This window comes from Taurulus bubalis (assembly GCF_910589615.1).
Source record: "Taurulus bubalis genome assembly, chromosome: 3".
NCBI lineage: Eukaryota > Metazoa > Chordata > Actinopteri > Perciformes > Cottidae > Taurulus > Taurulus bubalis.
In genome coordinates this window covers 6,929,559-6,950,059 of record NC_136591.1, presented here as the reverse complement: position 1 = coordinate 6,950,059, position 20,501 = coordinate 6,929,559, and the positions used below count along the sequence as shown (strand labels likewise).

The 20,501-nt window shown below is 42.6% G+C and overlaps 1 protein-coding gene across 1 annotated transcript; it reads right to left on the bottom strand.

Annotated features, from left to right (window-relative positions):
* Positions 1 to 1,616: 1,616 nt before the first annotated feature.
* Positions 1,617 to 17,332, bottom strand: ntn5 (netrin 5). The gene is made up of 7 exons (XM_079215584.1): positions 17,267 to 17,332; positions 10,057 to 11,528; positions 8,923 to 9,111; positions 6,842 to 6,991; positions 3,831 to 3,881; positions 3,157 to 3,237; positions 1,617 to 2,960 (listed from the first exon to the last, which is right to left on the bottom strand). The coding sequence occupies exons 2-7, from the start codon at positions 11,516 to 11,518 to the stop codon at positions 2,386 to 2,388; spliced, it is 2,508 nt and encodes an 835-aa protein (XP_079071710.1). The 5' UTR covers positions 11,519 to 11,528; positions 17,267 to 17,332; the 3' UTR covers positions 1,617 to 2,385.
* Between the last annotated feature and the right edge of the window lie 3,169 nt (positions 17,333 to 20,501).

The window sequence follows — 20,501 nt, the reverse complement described above, 5'->3', positions numbered from 1 at the left end:
CCCTTTGATTAAAGTAATATAACAATGGGCAAAGGACATGGCTTTATGGATATGTATCCTCAGGATTGGAAATCATGTTTAAGTATAGCTTCCATACAATGTGCAACGAAATCGCCATAAGGTTCAGCCGACGGAAAATAATACACAGATGGCAACGGACACCTCAACAATTACATTAAGTGGAAATGATACATTAAAAAAAAAGATTATTTTGGGTTTTACAACAGCTAAACAGATTCTGCTGAGACATTGGAGGAAAAAGCACCCGCCCCCTTATGAAGAATGGCTCAATCGGCTGCTTATGAGAAGGAGACATACTCCCTATTGAACAAACTTTATTAATGTTTGCATGGTGCCCTTTCTCTGCTTGGTGATCTGTAATTTATAGATTAAATACGTAATCCAATGCAACTAATGGACTGCTGTTAACCATGGAGAAGATGCCAGTTTGTTGGTTTTTGTTTTGTTTTGCTGTGTTTCATTTGTCCTTCTCCCTCCTATTCTGTACATGTATTTATGGGAGTCTGTTTCTAATAGATCTGTTAAGTGAAGGGATCCTCTTCGGCTTGTGACACCTTTAATAAAATATTAAATATAAAAATGAATCAAATGAACAGTTTGTTGAAGTTCTACCTTTTTTTTTACTGCCATTTCAAGTTTCCTCACATTATGTTTTCTTTATCTCCCAGTGCTAATGCTAATGCTAACGCTAACCTTAAGAACACATCATACTTGTATGTCCCTCAAAAGCCACATTCACTCTATCACAGCCACTCCCAAAGAATGGTTCGAGGCCCACAGGGGGAATCGCAGGAAATGTCATCACGGTCGCCAAATACATTTGGAGAATTTCTTCCATAATCTTTTAATATTTCTATCAGCAGTGCACCTTTGAGCCACATGAGGGAGACTGACTGTTGGTATTGTTGGCCGACTTATTTGGTCTCAAATGTTTAACATGTGTATACGTTTTCAATAACATGCAGAACACAGAGTTGTGATTTATCAAACGGCTTCAGATGTCTGGTTTACCTATTCAAGACAACATGAGGTGATGCAGAAATGGCACTAGTGATTTCTAGATGACGCCTGTTTGGGTCTTGATGGTCATTTTGTTTGTGAGTGTGGTATCAAAAAAAGTATAAATTCTTAACACTGACATATTATCAATCACCTTTTAAGTTGAGGAAAAACATTAGCATTCATCGAGTCGTGTTTCTGACCAGCTATGATTCACTCTTGAATGAGTGAATGAGTGTTTTGAGTTTCATAAAAATTAAAGATGCTAAAAAGAGCTAAAAAGATGCTAAAAAGCTCAAAAAAAGACGCTCCATATTGTAGGATTTCCTTGATGATTTTCTTTACTTGCAAACCAAGCTATAGCTGATTTGAGGGCCCTAAGGAAACACAAATTAATATAAACAACAACAACACAGAATATGTTGAGTATGGTTCCTCTAGGGAGCCCTGTGGGTTGAGCGGGGCACTAGAAGCTGCTGGAAGAAGTTTGTGAAGATATTTGGACCTCATGAGTATGAAACCCCACAGACCCTCGGTGTACTGTATGTTCAGCACCGAGCGTTCATCAGTCAGCAAATCTATTTTTCTCATTTTATTTTCAATCACAGGCTTCAACACGATGGCACAGCCAACCGCTGACTCAGCCGCTACCAAAACAACATGGCTGCTCAACAAATAGGAGCTCTTCCATCTGTCTTAATATACCAACAGCCCCATTCCCCCTGGGCAGTATGACGCCATATCTACTCGTATTGAAACAGGAGTCATGACGACAGGCCGGACCGATGCTTTTTAGATCCATATCTGGGCTCCTAACAGTCCATCTGAGGATTCCTATACGGTTAGAAAATGTTTGGTCTCTGTGTCAGCTGTCAGATAGTGTCAGTTTCCCCAAATAATGTAATGATGTGCCGATCTCCTTTCATTTGTTTTATTAAAAAAAGGAAACATCACATTTCTGAATACGTTTTAATGCACATTCTGTTTGTTATTTATTTATTATTTAGTTTCCACTTGTTCTTATGTGTGCTACATAAAGTGATCAAGTATAAATATGATTAAATATAAAAACAAATCTTTATAGGACTAAAATACTGCATGGCATTTCAGTCAGAGTTTAATTTTCTAAATGTTCTTTTGGAGACGATATTAAAATATATATATTTCATGTAGCACTTTTGTGTTGGTAGAGTTTTACATGAGGAAACTTTTGTGTTTCTTCACATTTTAAGATATGCATTTGAACGCCGTTTAACAGGTGTGTGTGTGTGTAAGTGAGTGTGTGTGTGAGATAGTTTCTCCACGCTGAACAAGGAAAGTCAAGCTAGTTTCTCCTGAAACTTGTCTTTTTGTGCGTTCTGTTCTTCAGCCAGGAGCTTGAGTAGAGCACACCAGGGTGTGTGTCTGTGGCGAGGGGGTCGCCTCTGTGGGTTTAGTCTCTGCGTCTGTGTGAGGGTGTGTGTGCGGCACCACTGAGGTTTGCGTGTCCTCCACTTTCACAGAGTGTGTGTCCACACTGAGAGGCTCTTTCTCAGTCAGCAGGTGAGGAGGGATGTACCCAGACTGGGGCTTTGTGGGCTCCCTGTATTGGTGGTGCTGGTGTTTCGGGCAGCGGCCCCTCTTGTCCTGCCCCCGGAAGCCCCTCAGTTTGGGACTCCAGTGTTCCCGCCACTGGAGGGCCAGAGTGGAGCGGTCCGCCACCAGCCGACGCTCGTCCGGGCTCCAGCCCCGCTCCCCCTCCTCCGCACCGATCAGGAGGAAGGTCCGGCCCACGTGGAGGGCGGGGCAGCCGCAGCCGAGGTCGCGGTCTGGGACCCAGAGAGACTGGGGGCCCCTGCGAACGCGAGAGGTGGACCCCGTGCGGAAAACCGTATGGACTGAGATGGAGAACTGCCACCAGGGACCTGAACGCTCCATCCCTTTCACCTGCACCTTCAGCACTAAAAAAGACAGAAGAAAGACATTTTTATATCATTATCATTTTTTAATTTTATTGTTGAAATGGATTACAATTTTATTTATTTATCCACATATATTTTAGTTTCATTTCAGAAGAAAAATTAAGGGAAGAAGTACAGTTTAGGACATTATTATAATTTAGAAATATAAAAGAAAGAAAGAAAACCTGGCACCAACCGAAGTCCTTGAGACAATATGTCTCCAAGTTCATCCTGACTTTAACCTGAGAAGGCTGGCAGTATGAAACACACTCCTGCGCTGTAACACAGAGAGAGAGAGAGAGAGAGAGAGAGAGAGAGAGAGAGAGAGAGAGAGAGAGAGAGAGAGAGAGAGAGAGAGAGAGAGAGAAAGAGAGGGGGGAGTATGCATCAAATGTGAGGGTATCGTTTCATAGCAAGCATATCAGCACATGTCTTTTCCCCTAATTACAATATGGCTGCTTCTATTTGTCATCACAGTATCCTGTGACTAACAGATGACCTCGACTGCAGCAGGTGGGACATTCCTCAAGCCGCCACTAGGAGGGAGTGCTTAGCCGCGAGCCAAGAGTGAGAGATTTGTTGTTTTGATTGGTGAAACATGTGTTTGTTGAACATGAGGTGACTTCAACGGGGTCAAGGGGATGGTATAGAAAGTACATTTTTCTGTTATTATGGCAAAAGCATAATTTACGATTCGTGAAAGGGGCCCCGGACAGTTCTTCTGAGTCCTTTGATTTAATGTATATTTTCAAACTATGTGATTTACAAACAGATCAAAGGTGACAAAGCATAAATTGGACTAAAAGAAAAACAGACCGCCTGAGTAAAACACAAAATAAAACCAGATAAACTCCCCGTAAATCTGCTCACCTATGCTGTACTGAGGTTGGTAAACTGGGGTCGGAGCGACTTCTTGAATTCCTGCAAACATAAACACAGTTTCAGAAAGGTGACAGAAACACAGAGAAGCTTCAGCAAACCCACGTGAGCCCTCGGGTCGTTGCAAACCGAGTGTGTTTTATGTGCGCGGAGCTTGAACGCCTCTCGGTGCATGGGGCATGTCTGCACAGAAGATAAGCAAGTGTCAAAAACGTGTGTGGATGTGTGTGTGTGTGTGTGTGTGTGTGTGTGTGTGGTCCTTTTTATGGGCGAGAAACACACTTTCTGGCGCGCACTTTAACACACACATCGATGCAATCTTTACTTTTGGTAATTTAATAAGGTGAAACCATCACTTCTTGTATGGTTTTGTCTCGAACATTAAACATCCGTGTGTGTGTGTGTGTGTGTGTGTGAACTGGCCTGTGTGTATATATATATATATATATTATCCAGGCCGCTTGTAAAAGTGTGTTTGTGTGACAGCGCTGCGATATTTTCCCAAGTTCACACTCCGTCCTCCCGTCCATGTCCCGTCGTCTCTGACACAACTGGGCCAGTGACACCCTACACCCTAAAAGGAGGGTGCTGTGTGCTTGTATGTACATGCAGTATAAATGTAGTAGTATACCCATGTGAGAAGTTTTATATAACCTCAGTTTTCTTACTGATAGTGAGATAATACATTTTTCAATAACTAGCTGGGAGGATTGTTTCAACAAAGTTTTTTCAAATATGAATAGTTGTCTAAACACAAGTAGTTGTACAGAGATTTGAATAAAAAAAATGTCTAGTATGGGAAACATAGAATAATAATTTATGACTTCAAACAAGAAATATCCGATCAAAGAAAAAAGAAAAGTATACACGGCAACACGATTATAAATCATACTGAAAGTGACTTTGATTAATCTTCGGAGCAAATGCAGTATGCTGCACTAACAACATGTGTTAATTCAGCTTTCTTGTCCAATGTATAGTTTGTTTGACAAAATCAACTTTATTTTTTATTATTTTCCTGCCATAGTTTAAAGGAATTAGTTTGAACTATTTTACCAAGTGTCTCTTTGTCCTTCTAGTCTACTAAAGGTTTTTATATTGAAGCTAATGCGATCGATTCCTTTGCTTCCTTTGTCCCCACTACGGCAGAACCGCTCACCTGAACAACTTCACACCTGTTCTCAATAACCAAGATGTCAATTCATCAAAATGTATATAGATAGATAGATATTTGTTTGTGGCAGCAAGCAAAGTTACATAGGAGACATGCAGATATTAAGTATGAAAAATGCTCAATATATACAATACAATAAAATAGCAGAGCGTATTACATTTTAAGAAACTTAAATAATGAAGAAAGTGCAAAAATGCAAAGTATATACAGTGTATATGAAGTATGAACAGTGACTAACTAAAAGACAAAAGCAGTGCTAGGGTTATTGATGTTGATTCAATTGAAGGATGCTGGCCATAGGTGATTTATTATAAAGTATATCTTTTGTTTACAAGTAAACAGTCAAATTATATGTTAGCTTCAGCTAAGGTGAACCAGGGCTATCTCCCCAGCTAGCTTTGCCTTTATTCAGCTCTGGTGCGTTAGCTATGCAGTTGGTTGAAGTTTCTCTTAATCAAGAGCAAATAAACGGACTGCATTTTGCCTATGTAGGTTTAGGGCAGCATTCTGGGAGCTTCCTGAGCGGTTCAAGGTGTGGATAAAAAGGTCCAGCGTGAGCTAACGTTAAGTTTAGCCTGGCGGCCGCGTGCCTTTTGGTCTGCCTGATGAGAGGCGACGTGTTAGAGGTGGCGGTGGGGGCGAAGAGACGCTATACATAGCCCGAGATGCTCTGGCAGTAAAAACAAACAAGGTTTTCTTTCACACACTCCTTTCTCTGGGAGAGTTATGAGTCTGGGCCCTGGGATGGGGGGTGTGTGCGCTTTGAGCTGCACAACAGGTGTGAAGCTGGCTGCTGGCTCCCTATGTCACCTGATTGGGGCTTACGCAGCGCCAGGGCCCGCGTAGTTGTCGACACTCGCGCGATTAGCCGTGGAAGCGCACGTGGATTAGCGCTCATGGCTGAGGTTCGGCGCTGGCCGGGCGCAGAGATATGAGTAGCAACAATCCACTTGATCTGATGCTGATCCCACATCAGCTGGAGATGAGGTTTCCCTGTAGGGGCCGGCTCATGTTAACGCTGCTATGGAAACCGTCTCTAGGGATGATGAAAAGGGAACACGCGGGGGGATTGGGCCAAATTAGTCCGGACAGCGGCGGCCTCTTTTATATTGAGCTACTACTTGATAAAGGCTTACGGAGCTTGATAGGAGGTTTAATCCATTTAGGCCACAAGCAAATTAAGTTGAAGGAGAAAATAAAGAGGTCACTTCGTCATGACTGACAACAAACTATTAAAAGTCTGTGATTTATTTGAGCAGGTTGGCATGCATCGAATGCAGAGAGGACTTTTCTTTTTTAGATAAATTAAGAGTCTTAATCCCAGTCTTCACCTCATCTGAGACACACATTATGAAACGGGTCTGATCAGCCCCCCTTCATGGTAAAGTTAAGTCCAGGGAACTGAAACTACTTGAATACATTTTGGGAAGAGACTGGTCATCATCAAGAGATGATAACTTGTTTAGTTAGTCACTGTATATACTTATACACTTCATATACCTAGCATTTTTGCACTTTCTTTATGGTTTAATTTTCTTAAATGTAATACGCTCTGCTGTTCTGTTTTATATATTGAGTATTTTTCAGACCTAATATTTTTGTGTCTTCTATGTAACTTTGCTTGCTGCTGCCACATACAAATTTTCCCTTGGGATGAATAAAGTATCTATCTACCTACCTATCTAAAAGAAGCCAGCATTGAGGGGACCTCCTCATTTACCGCTGATCAAACATAGGTTGTTTCAAACGTTTGGATGAAAAGCTATTGTTTCCATATCAAGGTAATTAACTGATTCTGAATACAGGTTCATACGGGTAGTGGACTTACGTATGCAGGGCCGCAGAGGGGACTTGCCCTGTTTGTATCTCGGAGCACAGCGGTTACACCTGAGGCCGGTCACCCCGTCTCGACACAGACACTGACCCGATGTCTGGTTACACCAGCCGCCCACTGCTCCCAAAGGATGGCACTGACATGCTTCAAAAGAGAGGAGATACCAAGGTCTTATTTGTCTGTAGCCTGGAGGTTAAAGCAGCAATAATTGTTCAGCAAAACAAACTGAAAACAGACATATTATCATCATATGAAGTTAGTGTGGATTTGTCAGCAAACAGATGCGTAATTACACATCAGCAAACCTCAACATGTATTTTCAGTCCTGTCTCTCTCCGTCTGACACCTGTTTATCCAATATTTGCTCTCCTTGTATCTCTGTTTTGGTCTCCACCAGCTCCTGAGGTAAATAATGTTTTAGCTATTAGCTATTTGCTGACTTTATCTGACTGCAGTAGTGTGCAGTGGTTTATGCTTAAAACAGCCTGCTGAAAGGGCCATAGCAATGAATTTAAGGACATTAAAATGCTCCATTGAGCTGAAAGGAATTGTAGAGTTGGGAGGTTCCCTTTCAGTTGTGGAAGTCTTGAGATACCCAGTGAAGGTTTTCAGTGGCCAATCATAGAAGAGTGTGGTTGTACTGGTGAGCTTCCACAAACAAATATGTTTCACATGGATAGACATGGATGGATATGGGTATGGAAACAAGCAGGCGTATTTGGTAGAGTCGTCCTGACTCTGATAGGTAGACTGCACAGAGTTTGGACAACAGGGAAGCAGGTTAAAGATATAAAAACTTGTGTCAAAGGCAAACTACTGCAAAGAGGACAGTAAACAGGATTAAGAAGACCATCCATCAGGGATGAGACTAAGGATCAATCCTGCTTGACAGCATCTGTCCTGAGGGAATGTCCTTTGAGGAAAGACCTCTACTAACACCTCAAAAGCTATTTTTGCAGCTTTTTTGACGGGTAAACAAAGACAAATTCCTCTGTAGAGCTATCAACTGAATGTCACATGATGCCGGTGATCTGGGGTAGTTATTGGTTGTTTGGTCATTTGCAACATAGGGATAGAACAATAAGGTACTTTTAGCCCATCAGATGGAGACCCGATCCCAAATCTAAATTAATGTATTTGTTGTCCTTTAATGTTGCCTATTTTGATGCTGTATAATGGTTACTGCCTGCATCTGCCATGGCTGACTTTGCAAAGCTTTTAATTTACCGCAACTACCACAGGATAAGACCCGATGAGAGAAGACGGATAGCGAGAGAGAAAGCCACACTTCAGCAGCTCTGTTAGCACTCTAGTTATATTTACACAAATCCTTACAATGAGTCCAAACAACCTGACTGAAGAGAATGAGTAATTGGGCTCTGAAGAAGGACTAGCATATATATAGCATCAATAAATGAATGCTGAGATGTTAGACTGTGTGGTGGAGGTCATGAATTTTCAGTTTGCTATTGTTTCATACATAAAGTGATAAACTATAAGGATATTCAATCATAGCTCATGTTCTTTTCCTGCACATGTGTCAAGCTCAAAGAGAGGCCATTAACTTTGGATATATTAGGCCCGCGGTCAAGCTTCCACATGAGCATACCAGAGTGTCACAGTCACTTAGGACATGTGACCAGTCAAAGGTCAGGGGTCACGGCAAATACCATCCGGTGGTAACGATGGAGATACAGGTGGCCGAACAGTGGGGTTCGAGAGTGTTTTTGTGTGCATATCGCTAACAGGAATAGCTGTCCGCTCTCACAATGCAACCACCCCGTAAACACTTCTGTACATTCAGACAGAGGCAAAGTTGTACACACACACACACACACAGACACACACATGCATTCAGACATGAACACCGTCTCTCACACTTTGATTTGCTTTACATCCTCCAAGAATGCACAGAGGGTTATTTAAGTTATTTCGCCAATGCATGCATGCGTGCACGCGCACACGCACACGCACACGCACACACACACACACACACACACACACACTTCCTTCGTCCCATTAACTCTGTGCAGAACATGCATACAGTTGACACACACAATCAAGTCAGGACTAACGTTGGCAGGCCTTGCGGTGGTTCAGCGGCTTGCTGTGGTCGCGGGTGTATCCGTTCTGGCAGTACTGGCAGTGGCGTCCGGCCGTGTGGTGGCGGCACTTCTGGCACACACCTCCGCTCTGCCGGCCCGACTGCTGAAACACCTCCATGCTGAAGCGACACTTGTTTGAGTGGCCGTTACACTCACAGGCTGGACGAGGGACGGGAATAATGAACACTAGCTGAGAAAATGCTCTACACAAGATGTCACGTCTAATATATGTCATAATATATTGGTTCAGTGTGATCAGGTTCAGTGGTTGGGAAACAAAGAGTAATGCTCATGCAAGTGCATGGTGACACCACCAGCTACACACAGATACATTGAAATAGCTTGTCCATTATTATGGCTACATATTCACGCTCGTTATGAAAAGTAACCAAATCAGGGTTAATCAGCTTAAGATAAAATGTGTATTTGTATATTGGAAGAAAATTGTTCAACAACTTAAAATGGTACAATAGGGATTTACTAATTGTTTTACATTTTTATTTGAAGTCACATGAACATATATATATATATATATATATTTTTTTTTATTTTTTATTTTTTTTGTTTCTACTGAAAACAGATATACAACTTCTTCTGCAGCTCTGAAGGAGTACATTACTCCGATGATTTCACGTCAACCTGGAGTTGGAGACACATTTATAACAGAAAGCCTGCTTAACAAATTGTCAGTGTGGAGTTTTAAAGACATGAATGTTTAGCTATCCAGTTGCATTATGGGAAATGTGGGTTTTTTTTTTTTGTTGTACTAGGAACACTAGGGATATCTTGGCTTCTGCAGAGATGATTTTGACCAACCTTCTTTAGTCTCTCTGTTCTCCAGTACTATGGAAGTAGAATATTAAATTGCTGAAGCAAGCACCCCTTAAATGGATCAGAAGAATTCACAGTATACTATATAATACGTGTAGACTCGTGTAATATCTATTTCTATTCTTTGGATAGAATGGAATTGTTTTAAAAAGGACAAAATACACTTATGAATAAATCCCATGCATGAGTTGTATTTGTTTATATATCATCTAATAATGTATGAGCATGTGTAACAAAATCTAATTTCATTCAGCAACAGGAAGCAGGACTCACCAACACAGGGGTTTGGGTGCGTGGGTGTAGCCCGATGCCAGGGTCTGTCGCAGTAGAAATCCTCACACACGTCGCAGTCTTGCCCCGCCGTGTGATGCTCGCACACGCACACTGCCTGGCCCGCGTCGTCACGGCGACACCTGGAGGCGTGTCCGTTACATTTACACCTGCCGCCGACTTGCAGGTCCGAGAGGGCCAGAGGGGCTCGCACGGCAGAGGGTGGGGCCGCCTGCAGATTCCTGGAGCGCTGTCTCGTGTTGAGATTATTGTTCCTCCTCTTCCTCAGTTCTCGCCCCTTGTTGTTCCGGCTGCGCCCCTCAACTGTCCAAATACAACCGCCGTTGGGACAAGGCAGCCAATGATTGTTTTCCTTCTTGCGTCCTTGCCCTCTGGCTTTCCCGCCCTTCTTTGACGAAGTGAGCGTGTCTGTGCTTAAACCATCACCCCCTTCTTTGCTCGTCACATTGTGTCCATCTTCGTCTTGACCTGACCCTTTATAATGACCCTTCCTTCCATGTTTGTCCACTTTCTCCCCTTTGTTCTTCCCCTTTATCCCTGAGTTTTTTGACTCCCTCTCAAAAAATGCCAGTGTATTATCTGTATTCAACCTGTCCACCTGATCTCCAGCGTGTCCCTTGGAGCCTGATCTCCACCTCTGAAGCCCAGTCCCTCTGTCATCTTCTGCACCATCACGCCGTCGTGCTTCCTCTCTCTTATCCGGGTTTCCCACAGTGGCGTCTTTGGACACCTGGTGGAAGACCACGCGGATGTCCGTGGCCGTCACCCAGTCCTGAAGGGTGTGGCTGTGGTCGAAATCGGGAGAGGACGGCCGTCCGTCGAGGGTGGAGAAGGCCAGCACCCTGCCGCCCCTCTGCTTCTGCAGGGGCCGAGGGTCAGAGCAGAGTGGCTCCGTCTCTTGGTGCCTTGTCTGGGCCACCGTCTGGGAGGGCAGCCCGAAGTTCCCAAGGCAGTCGCTGGAGTAGTGCTGCATCGGCCTCCAGGTGCGCCCATAGTCCATGGACTTGAGTATGGAGATGGAGATGGGGTCCGACGGCTCCCCCTGTTGGCAAAACTGCAAACTTATGTAGGTGATCTCAAAGCGTCGACCCAGAGGAAGCGTGAGGGCCCATTCTCCGGAGTCAGGACCTCCATGAGCCGTCCAGCAGGTGAGGTTGTGTGGGTTGTGGAGGTCCGTCAAGGTGATGATGTTGCTGTCATAATCAGACGCTTGTAGCGAATGGCTAGCATTGGCTGGGACGCCATACGCGGCGTTGATAAACTCCGATAGGCAGTGTCTCGGGCGGCCGTCTAGGTAGTAGCAGGGGTCATGAGGTGAAGTCCAGCTCAAAGGGGTGTGAGAAAGGGAAGACGAGACGAGGGATGGAGGAAGGAAAGGGAGGAGCAGAAGGAAAACAGGGAAGAGGGAGGTGGAGGGGGGAGGGGAAAAGGGCCGGAACATCATGTTATCGAGCCTGTGGGAGGGGAAAAAGATGATTTTTAAGAGAAAACCATGGGAGCTGGATCATAAAACAAAAGAAAATATAAACTGATTGATTTATTTGACTTGCATTTGAAGCCAAAGCAGGAAATATAAGATAGACCACCTGTGCCTTTATTGAAAACACACAATGCCAGCTCACCGCATCACAGTAAAGATCTCATACCATAAAAATGTAATCTCCGATCTTCACAGTAGTGTCGGCCACCGGTTTGAACCGGTGACCTCGACAGCCTTTAAGAACATATTTGCATTTAAACTCCTCTCGAGCCCAAGATGAGTGGATGAGCGCGGGCGAAGAAGGGCGCGCTGCGATGACGAAGAACATGCCCGACAGCTGGGGCTAAAACCCAGAGCTGGACCACATCCATCACGTTTATGGTTCTCCTTTTCAAATCACTTTACCGGCGGTCAGTGCTGCAGGCGAGCGAGGGGCCTGAGTATGAGCAGCTTGGAGCGTTACTGAGCAGAAAAGAAGGTATGAGAAAAAAGACAGAAATGAGGCGAGGGAAGGAAAGCTGTTGGAGATTAATCTTGAGGATGGTATAGGAAATGATTTATAGATCGAAATGTGTGTTCGGCTTAAGCCCCTATACACGGATACTTCCGTGGTTAAAGACAAACACGGACTTGTGTACGCCTGCTGCGCGAACAAATCCCTTCCCGTCTTTTACAACTGCTGATGAGTGTAATTTATCCCTCTGTCAGGATTTGATACCCGAGAGTGTTAATTTTGGCATGTGGACAAACCGAACAATGCATGTGCATTCTCTGGAAGCAGAGATTTATTGTTTTACCGCTCACATGAAGCCTCGAAGCACATTCCCAACCAGCCCTTCCTTAATTTCTTTCATGCTAAGAAAGTTCAACACCTGCCACTTTTTACTTTTATGTCATTCTTGCTTCTTTCCTTCTCAAGCGGACTGACTTTTTTTTTCGTCAATAACTACCTTCCTTCCACATTTTCAAACGACTTTCCCCTCTGCTCTTCCGTCTCCCGGCACATCTATCACCTGCCCCCTTCATTCTGTTCTGGGAATATTCTTAACTACTGCGAGATTGATGACGTCCTAACAAGCGTTTGACACTGACAGCAAAGTCAGCAGGGCTGCATAAACCAAACCCGTAGGAGAGGACGGGGCTGAACGCCTCTCCGGCCTCGTCATCCCGCTCAATTAGTCAACGACCGAAATACGAGGCTTCCCTCAGGGACCACACAGCTCTTAGGGGCCCGGGACGAGACGCTCCCTCTGCCGCCTCGGACAAGCCGCTCGGCTCCTGACCTCCAAAAACAAAACAAAAAAAAGCAAAGACCTGCTCGAAAGTGGATCAACCAAACCTGGTTGAGGACAAAAGCCAAGATCAGGCGTATCGGACGACCATGTTTCGTGGTGTTGCGACAGGAAACGCTACGAGCTAAGAGTGCAGTGATGAGCGGTCTGACTGTGACCCCGGAGCCACCGGGCCACATTCCTGGAGTCCAGAATGCCTCGGCTGGTCATTCCTGACGAGTCGGGGCAAGTCCCACGGGAACTTGAACGCACTGATAAAAAAATCAGGACTTAAGGATAAGTTGATAGGATGATTGGCCTCATTTGGTGTCGAGGCACCGGCTGAATAAAAAGGGAAGATGGTGTCAAAGGGATTATGAAAAGGGTAAAAGTTAGTAGAGGATTCAGGGACGTGGCTGGAGAATTGGCTCTGGATGAGGACTGCAGTGAGCGTAGGCGGTTTGGGGTTCAGGGTTGGGACGAGTGAAACACACAAAGGATAAAGGAGGCGGTTGTTTAACATTCCCATGACATGCACTTGCTCTTGTCTTTGTCACATTACATGACTAATTAAACATCGGCCCATTACAACCACTATGAAAAATGGATCTGAGCGAGGCCCCTGAGCTTTTTAATGCGTCGCTCTCGGCCAAATCCAGACTCTCTCTCTTCTCCCGAAACCAGATCATCTGTCTGGCACCGCCACCGTAACCCACCGGATATGGTTTCAACCTTTCTTTTTTTTTTTTTCACTGCTGCTTTCCATAAATTCACACAGCCAGGGTGCCGGAGGAGCATGTTGAAGACGAGCGGCATTCCTTGTAAAGTACCGTTCACGAGTGTTTCACACCCGTTCTTTTGTTAACGCATACCGACTGCAAATAGCACGTGTTTGAAAGAGGCCATCACCCCTTTTCCTTTCTCCCCCAGTAAACCTCATATTGAGGTCGAACTTATTAAACATAACCCGAAAAGAAAACAAATACGCCTTCATTAAAAAAAGAAGAAGTTTTGAAAGAACTTGGCAGCAATCGCTGTCTTTTAAAAAAAAAAAGCTTATACAGCCAAATAGTGGTAAGATGAGATCAACGTCTCCGGCGGGTGATCTTTAGAAGCAGCTATGCTCGGCTGGCAAGGGGCTGGAAAAATACTTGCTGACAACCTGGGGGCATGTTTACAGCATAGTCGATCAGAGCGGACGCTCGGGCTTTGCAGCCGCTATTTCCTAACGCCATTCTGCTTCTATTCTTCATTACGCTGAAACGTGTCTGATGAATGTCAGGAAGTGAAACAAATGCATTCTTTTATGGATTGGCGAAAAGTTGAAATAACAAGATTTTGTTAAGCATATATATTGCTGATGATACATATTCACCTCCCTGTTGGAAGTTTACATTTCTTACTGTCTTACTTTTCTTCAAAGTGAAATCATACCTTTAGTGATCAAGCTTAAAGACAAATATAAATAGTATTGTGGAGTTATTTGAGGTACTGTCGGTTCAATGCCATTTCAAATGAGGGGGGGGCACTTGCACATTTAGGGGTACTAAAAATGTTATGCACAACTATAACATATTATAGCACCAGCACCTCCTTCATAGCTTTGGTTCCCCAAAAGACGAACATTTCGCACATAAAGACAAGAAAACCCCCATTGATCAGAGGAAAATAATGATCTATTAGAGAAGACGCAAGAGGAAGCATGAAGGAGATCTTTAAATGTATGTGTGTGTTGCCCTGCGGTCTCGCACCCCTGTGTGTTTTTATAACTGTTCCTATATTCTAAGTTATGAACTATATCATCTGCTGCCTTTTTAACGGCTTAAAAGACAGATTATCTAAGAGGAAAGGGCAAGGAACATAAGAAAGTATGAGCAAAATATGATCATCAAGGAGTAGCAATGGGTATTGATGTGTTTCAACCTGTGAATGAACATTTTGGAGCTTTGCTCTGCTGCAACCGACTCATGTACTGAGATTTAAGAGGACACGAGGACTTAAAGCTCTGAAGCTAAAGTGAAGAAACCTCTGGTGCGTGTGGTATTCTCCCTCGCTACCTGTTAACCCTTTTTGGCCTGTTCACACGTTGGAACTGCGGGCCAGTCCGGCTCTGGAGCTGCTGTGGTGAGCAGATGAGCTGGATTTGGCCTGTCTCACACGTTTTAACATTCCTCGTCATGGGCAAGCAGCCCGGGCCGGCAGCACAGAGGCAAAATATGCTAAATTGCTTTGCTACTTGGTGATGAGTTTTTAAAAGACTAAACAGTGGATTGTACAAATAAACAGACGCGGCTTTACATCATAGTCGCTGGGAAGATTTCCCAGGGTTCCACATTGCAGCTCTGCTCCAAGACACAGAGCCTTTAAATAAATATGATCAATTATATAAGCTCTCTCTCTCATAGCCGACGTGTTTGAAGCTGAACCGAGGCACCTGTTGGTGCATGTCACCACACTGACACCTTTGTTAATTTGCAATTGTCCTCAGCCAGTCAGAAATACAACACTGGGCTTCGGGTGAGAAGAGGAAGGCTACGTATGCGGTGTCTGTATTCTCAAGCTGCATTCCTGCCTGCACAGTGGAAGCCCATCTGTGTGTTATTCCACACGGAGCGGATTCCACGAGTCCTGCTTTAGGTGTAATAATCTAATTTTAGTGGGGCGGCCCGGGAGGTGAAAGCAACAGACAGCACAAAATGGATTATCACAGCTTGTATCTTTAGCTAAAAGCCTCTGTCCTTCACATTGGGACCGCCATCCAAAACTGCCAATCCAATAGAGGGGGGGGGGGGGTCCAATGCAGTATAGGTCCCTCGGCCTCGCCGTTGACCCATAAGCTCTACTTGTTCATTTTTGAATTAAAGAACACATGTCACCCACTTGATATTTTAAAAGTGAGTTTCCTGTCAATCCCCCCCCTTTTTACAGCCTCTTACAAGTTGGCAAGACGCTCTCCAGCAGCTCCAAGTGTTGATATTGAAAAACAGATGGAAATGAAATCATTGTGATTTCATGTTGCAGTCACGCCAACGACAACCTCGGGGCACGATGGAAGTAAAAGTACAAGGCCTGTGGCGAAAGTGGCAATTGAATCCTCAAAATGTACCACAGGGGGTTAACAGAGAGGAAAAGAAAACACCAAAGTACTCCAGAGCTGCAACAAATAACTCATAAAAAAAACAGGCAGGATTTTTGTTGGCTAATTTATTATTGAAATTATTACAAAAATGAAATAAACAACAGGTTATATAAAATAAATCTCTATAGGCCCCGACTGTATCTAAATGTATAACAAAATAAATAATAAAAAAGGAGTAATAGGCCCTAAATATCTATTAAAGCAAACACGGTATATTTTCTCTGGGATACAAGTGCTGCAAAGGGATTTTAGGAAAACTAATCAACTACAGACGTTACAAGGAAAACAGCCCGCGGTCACGCGCACTTTGCAGGCGTTGCATTTAATGGACCCGAGAATAATGATTCACTCGCCCGCGGTTCATTAAACATGAATGTTAATCATATTTAGCCTGATTACTTTGGCAAGAGCTAACAGTGGAGCCCGGAGCATAATCGCCTCCATTCGGAGCAACTAATTGCTCTTGTTAAGCGCAAACTGGATGCAGTCAATTAGTTTTATCTCACAGAGGAACAATAATATTTACAGTGTTAGGTTATCCCAGTTGGATCAAACAACGTAATTCAGATGTTTAAATTATTAATTGGTCTTGTATGTGTTCGGCATTTTTCCAGTCCGACTAATCAAACAATCCTGTTATTGTGGTTTGTGTTCATGTGTTTTGTTTTATTCCATCCGCAACGACAATTTATATGATTAAAGTTGCTCACAATTATATCAAAGCAAAAGTAGGATTTTCCCGCTGGCAACATCTTGTAATAATTATTAAAATCAAGGTTTTATAAGATCATGATGTCCTAGTTCTTAAATTGAAAAGGTTACTTTGGATTTACGCGTACATGAGTTACATGGAAACAATTTACAAATCCTGAATGCAACTTCAGTAAAGTTATTCCTTTGGCCCGTTTGCTCACATGCTTATGTGCCAAAAAAAAATATAGAGAAACAAACGTAATTAAAACACATTTATTTATAAAATAAAGAGCATACATTAACAAATAAATAAAATAGAATACACGCATATCGGCTGCTTTTCTAAAGACGAGGTGAGCGACAATGTCAGGCTACTTAGTTAAATTATAAATGATTAGATCTTTTAGAACAGAACACCAACGCAGTGGTTAATGCTTTTCCTTTAACATTTAGTGGATCTATAAACGTGTATTTGACGTCAGCGACAAAACCAATACAGCCGCTCATTTCTTCTCTTTACGCGCGACTTCCAAGTCAGATCAAACTTCCCAAACGCCTCAGAGTGCAGAGCCAATAAAGCTTCCGAGAGGAAGAAATAAATCAGCTCACCATGTGCGTCCCGGTGCGTCTCTTCTCCTCGCGTCTCCGGATCATTAAGAGAAGCGCAGCAGCAGCAAGTGTCCGGACATCCAGGCGCGTCCAGAGGAGCAGAAGACGAGCCCACCGAGAGGGGGCAACACACCGGGCACTGGAGGAAGAGGAGGAGGAGGAGGAGGAGGGGGGAAGATAGATGAACGGGATCAGCTGGGAGGTGCGTCTCTCCATAATATGAAGTGAGCCAAGAACTCCCACCTCACGAGGAGCCACTCACATCCGGCTTTACGCACAGCGCACTTCTGCCAAACTAATTTACGAGTAACATTATTTATCAAACTCACACAAGCTCGCTATTGTTCTTAAAGTCATTGTCTCATTGTGTGTGTGTGTGTGTGTGTGTGTGTGTGTGTGTGTGTGTGTGTGTGTGTGTGTGTGTGTGTTGATTTCAACGTTTAACATGTTTTGCATAATGTTTTCTTTAGATCTTCTAATGTTGAGTTTTTGTGAAGCTTTTTAAATCTATTATTATGAAGTAATTGTGATACATGTTGTCACTGAATCTCAACGATAAACATGTATTCCCAAATGTAATGCATTAAATAAATATTGGCCGTTTTATTGTGAAAATCTGTTGAAACTTAATGTGTGTAATAGTGGAAATAAGTAAACTCATTTGCTTGTATAAACAAATACATTACAGGGGCCATTTGTTTTAATTGAGTACTTTTACTTTATACTTTAAGTGCTAGTACTTTGGTACTTAAGTAACAATGCCAAACTTTTCTTTGCAAGAGTATTTTTATGTAGTTGTGTTTTAGCTTTACTTTTAGCTTGGTAATTGATGCAGTTATAAGTTAAACAACCCAACAAAATAAAGTTACCCTCAGCGAACTGACCTTAAACTTCTGCTTTCATATAAATATATCAGTAATAATAATCACTCTGAATGGGACTGCTTTGCATAATGAGTACTTCTTTATTTGCTACTTTGTATACATTTTGATAATACCTCTGTACTCGGTAGAGATTTTGTAGGAGGTACATTTGTAGTATTTCACTACAACATCAAAATATTGGACTAAATAAGAAAGAGTCAGTTAAAGTTTGGAGGAAAAAAAATCCACTTGTATAATTTATAGAGCATTTAACAACTACGTAATCAGGAATGTGGAGAGCAACGCAACAACTGTTATCAATTTCATATGCCATATTTCATGTCAGTAAATCCTGATGGTGCATGAACACATACGTGACATCAGCTTGTTCCAACAAACACACACCCAAATCAGTCAAGACAAATATAAACACAAATATTAAAAAAAAGTCTCCAAGTTGAAATAACCTAAAAATGTTGGCATAACATCTTGCAAATAGCTGGGTTAAGGATTGGTATAAAAGGCATTTTTCAGGGCCTTTAAGTATGAACGAATACTTCTTTCATCACTTACAACCGGTTAAATACACTTGATGGCACACTTAGTATCATCGTTTATCTGAAGATTAACCAATTTTACTGAATTTGTCGTTACAAGCTTTGTAGAAACTCAAACACATGCAGCAATGTCAACACACTTGAGGGGAAACTGAAACAGGTTGATCTTTTTTAGAGACAAGTGGCTTTTTTTTTTTCCAACTTTCAAGGCAGTTTTTCCCCTCTTTAACCCTCCCCCCGATTGAATTTGAAGACAATTGTTTTTACCTTGTAGAGATCTTCCACCTTCAGGTTTATCACCACAGGCGGGCAAATTAAGTACACAGAGGAAAGCCAGTTGTAATCGTCTTATCTTGTATCGTCCAGGCAAAGACCTCACTCTCCAGTGTGCTCCAATTACCCCTCAGTGGAATAAGAAAAATGGTTGAAGTTAATTGGCTGCAGTGGATCGTTCTCAGATGTGAACCAAAACTGATACAGATGGAAATATAAGAAAGAGAATCAAGGAGGGTAAAGGGAGGGAAGACGCTTGATTGGAGAGGAGGAAACTTTCCCAGAGAAAGCCATAAAACTGATTGATGACTTCCCTCGAGGAATGTTTCCCCAGGTGTGCCGTGTGTGTGTGTGTGTGTGTGTGTGTGTCTAATAGTTACAGTGCAGTTAAGAAATGCTATCCTTGGACGCAGGACAAGCGCAATAAAGTAAATTGAGGGGTGAAGCAGCACGTTTATGCGTCGATATTGCATTTTGGCAGCATAAACACAAATGCACAAGAGATTTCGGAGAGCTGAGGTGGGACCCAATTGGGCCCAGTTAAAGAATGATTTAAATAACACAAGTTGATAACAGAAATGATTGCTAAAAATGAAACAAGAAAACGTTTAACAGGTTTTAAACAAGCACTTCAGGTGGTCTTTGACAGTTGCCTCGTTGTGCCAACGTTTGCACCCTGCAGCAAAGGGTGTGCTAAGAGAGTCATATCATAATAAACAAAATACCATGAAGGTGTAATTATGAAAGTCAACTTTAAGCCTCTTTGACAGAATAGGAGCAGATTTTACAACATGGGGCGTCTGTTTGATGGATTAATGTGCTTCAATGTTTAAAGTGGAACAATATGGCATTGTATTGTGGTTTGATGATCAGATATGAATGTGATGATGCGCATAGGAAACTTATTTATTTTGCAATTATTGGAGCAATGACACACCATGGATACGCTAAACCGTAAATGCATGTTTTGGTTGCACACATCTAAAGTCATAACAGCGCTATCTAATTATCTAAAGTAGGGTTGCTTTGAAGTAGAATTAACTCTCTAAATGAAAGTTTTATCATGAAGGTACAGAAAAAAAAATCTGAGAGCAAGAATGATCTATTCTGGTCGAATAAAACTCTGGAGGTGCAGATACATATACATTAGATATATTATTCTATAAATGTACTAGCAAAATCTGATTAATACTCATTTAAGGAGGGTCCCTAATTTTCAAATCAGAGCAAAATAAATATTAATGGAAGACAATGGCTGCATCAAACAAGCCAACGTTATGGGTAAAAGGCCAATACAATATTACCACTGCTCAATACTGGAGAAACATAATCTTCAGTTTTAAAAAATTTTGGACTATTCTTTTTTTCTTTTATACATAATTTATTTTCCATTAATGCGGTAAACACATAACTACATCGTGTAGTCTTTGATTTCCTCAAGGCAAGAATGTATGGAACTTCTATTGTTTCATAACTTTATTGTTTCATAATGCATTCCTTAATGTATTATGTGGAGATTTATTTTGCTTTAATTTTTATGAA

Excerpts from the sequence above, each read along its gene's own strand:
- ntn5 (XM_079215584.1), bottom strand. The coding sequence starts at position 11,518 with ATGATGTTCCGGCCCTTTTCCCCTCCCCCCTCCACCTCCCTCTTCCCT. Across the intron at positions 9,112-10,056 it reads GCACCCAAACCCCTGTGTTG|CCTGTGAGTGTAACGGCCAC; the intron begins GTGAGTCCTGCT and ends TCCCTCGTCCAG. Across the intron at positions 3,238-3,830 it reads CCAACCTCAGTACAGCATAG|CGCAGGAGTGTGTTTCATAC; the intron begins GTGAGCAGATTT and ends TCTGTGTTACAG.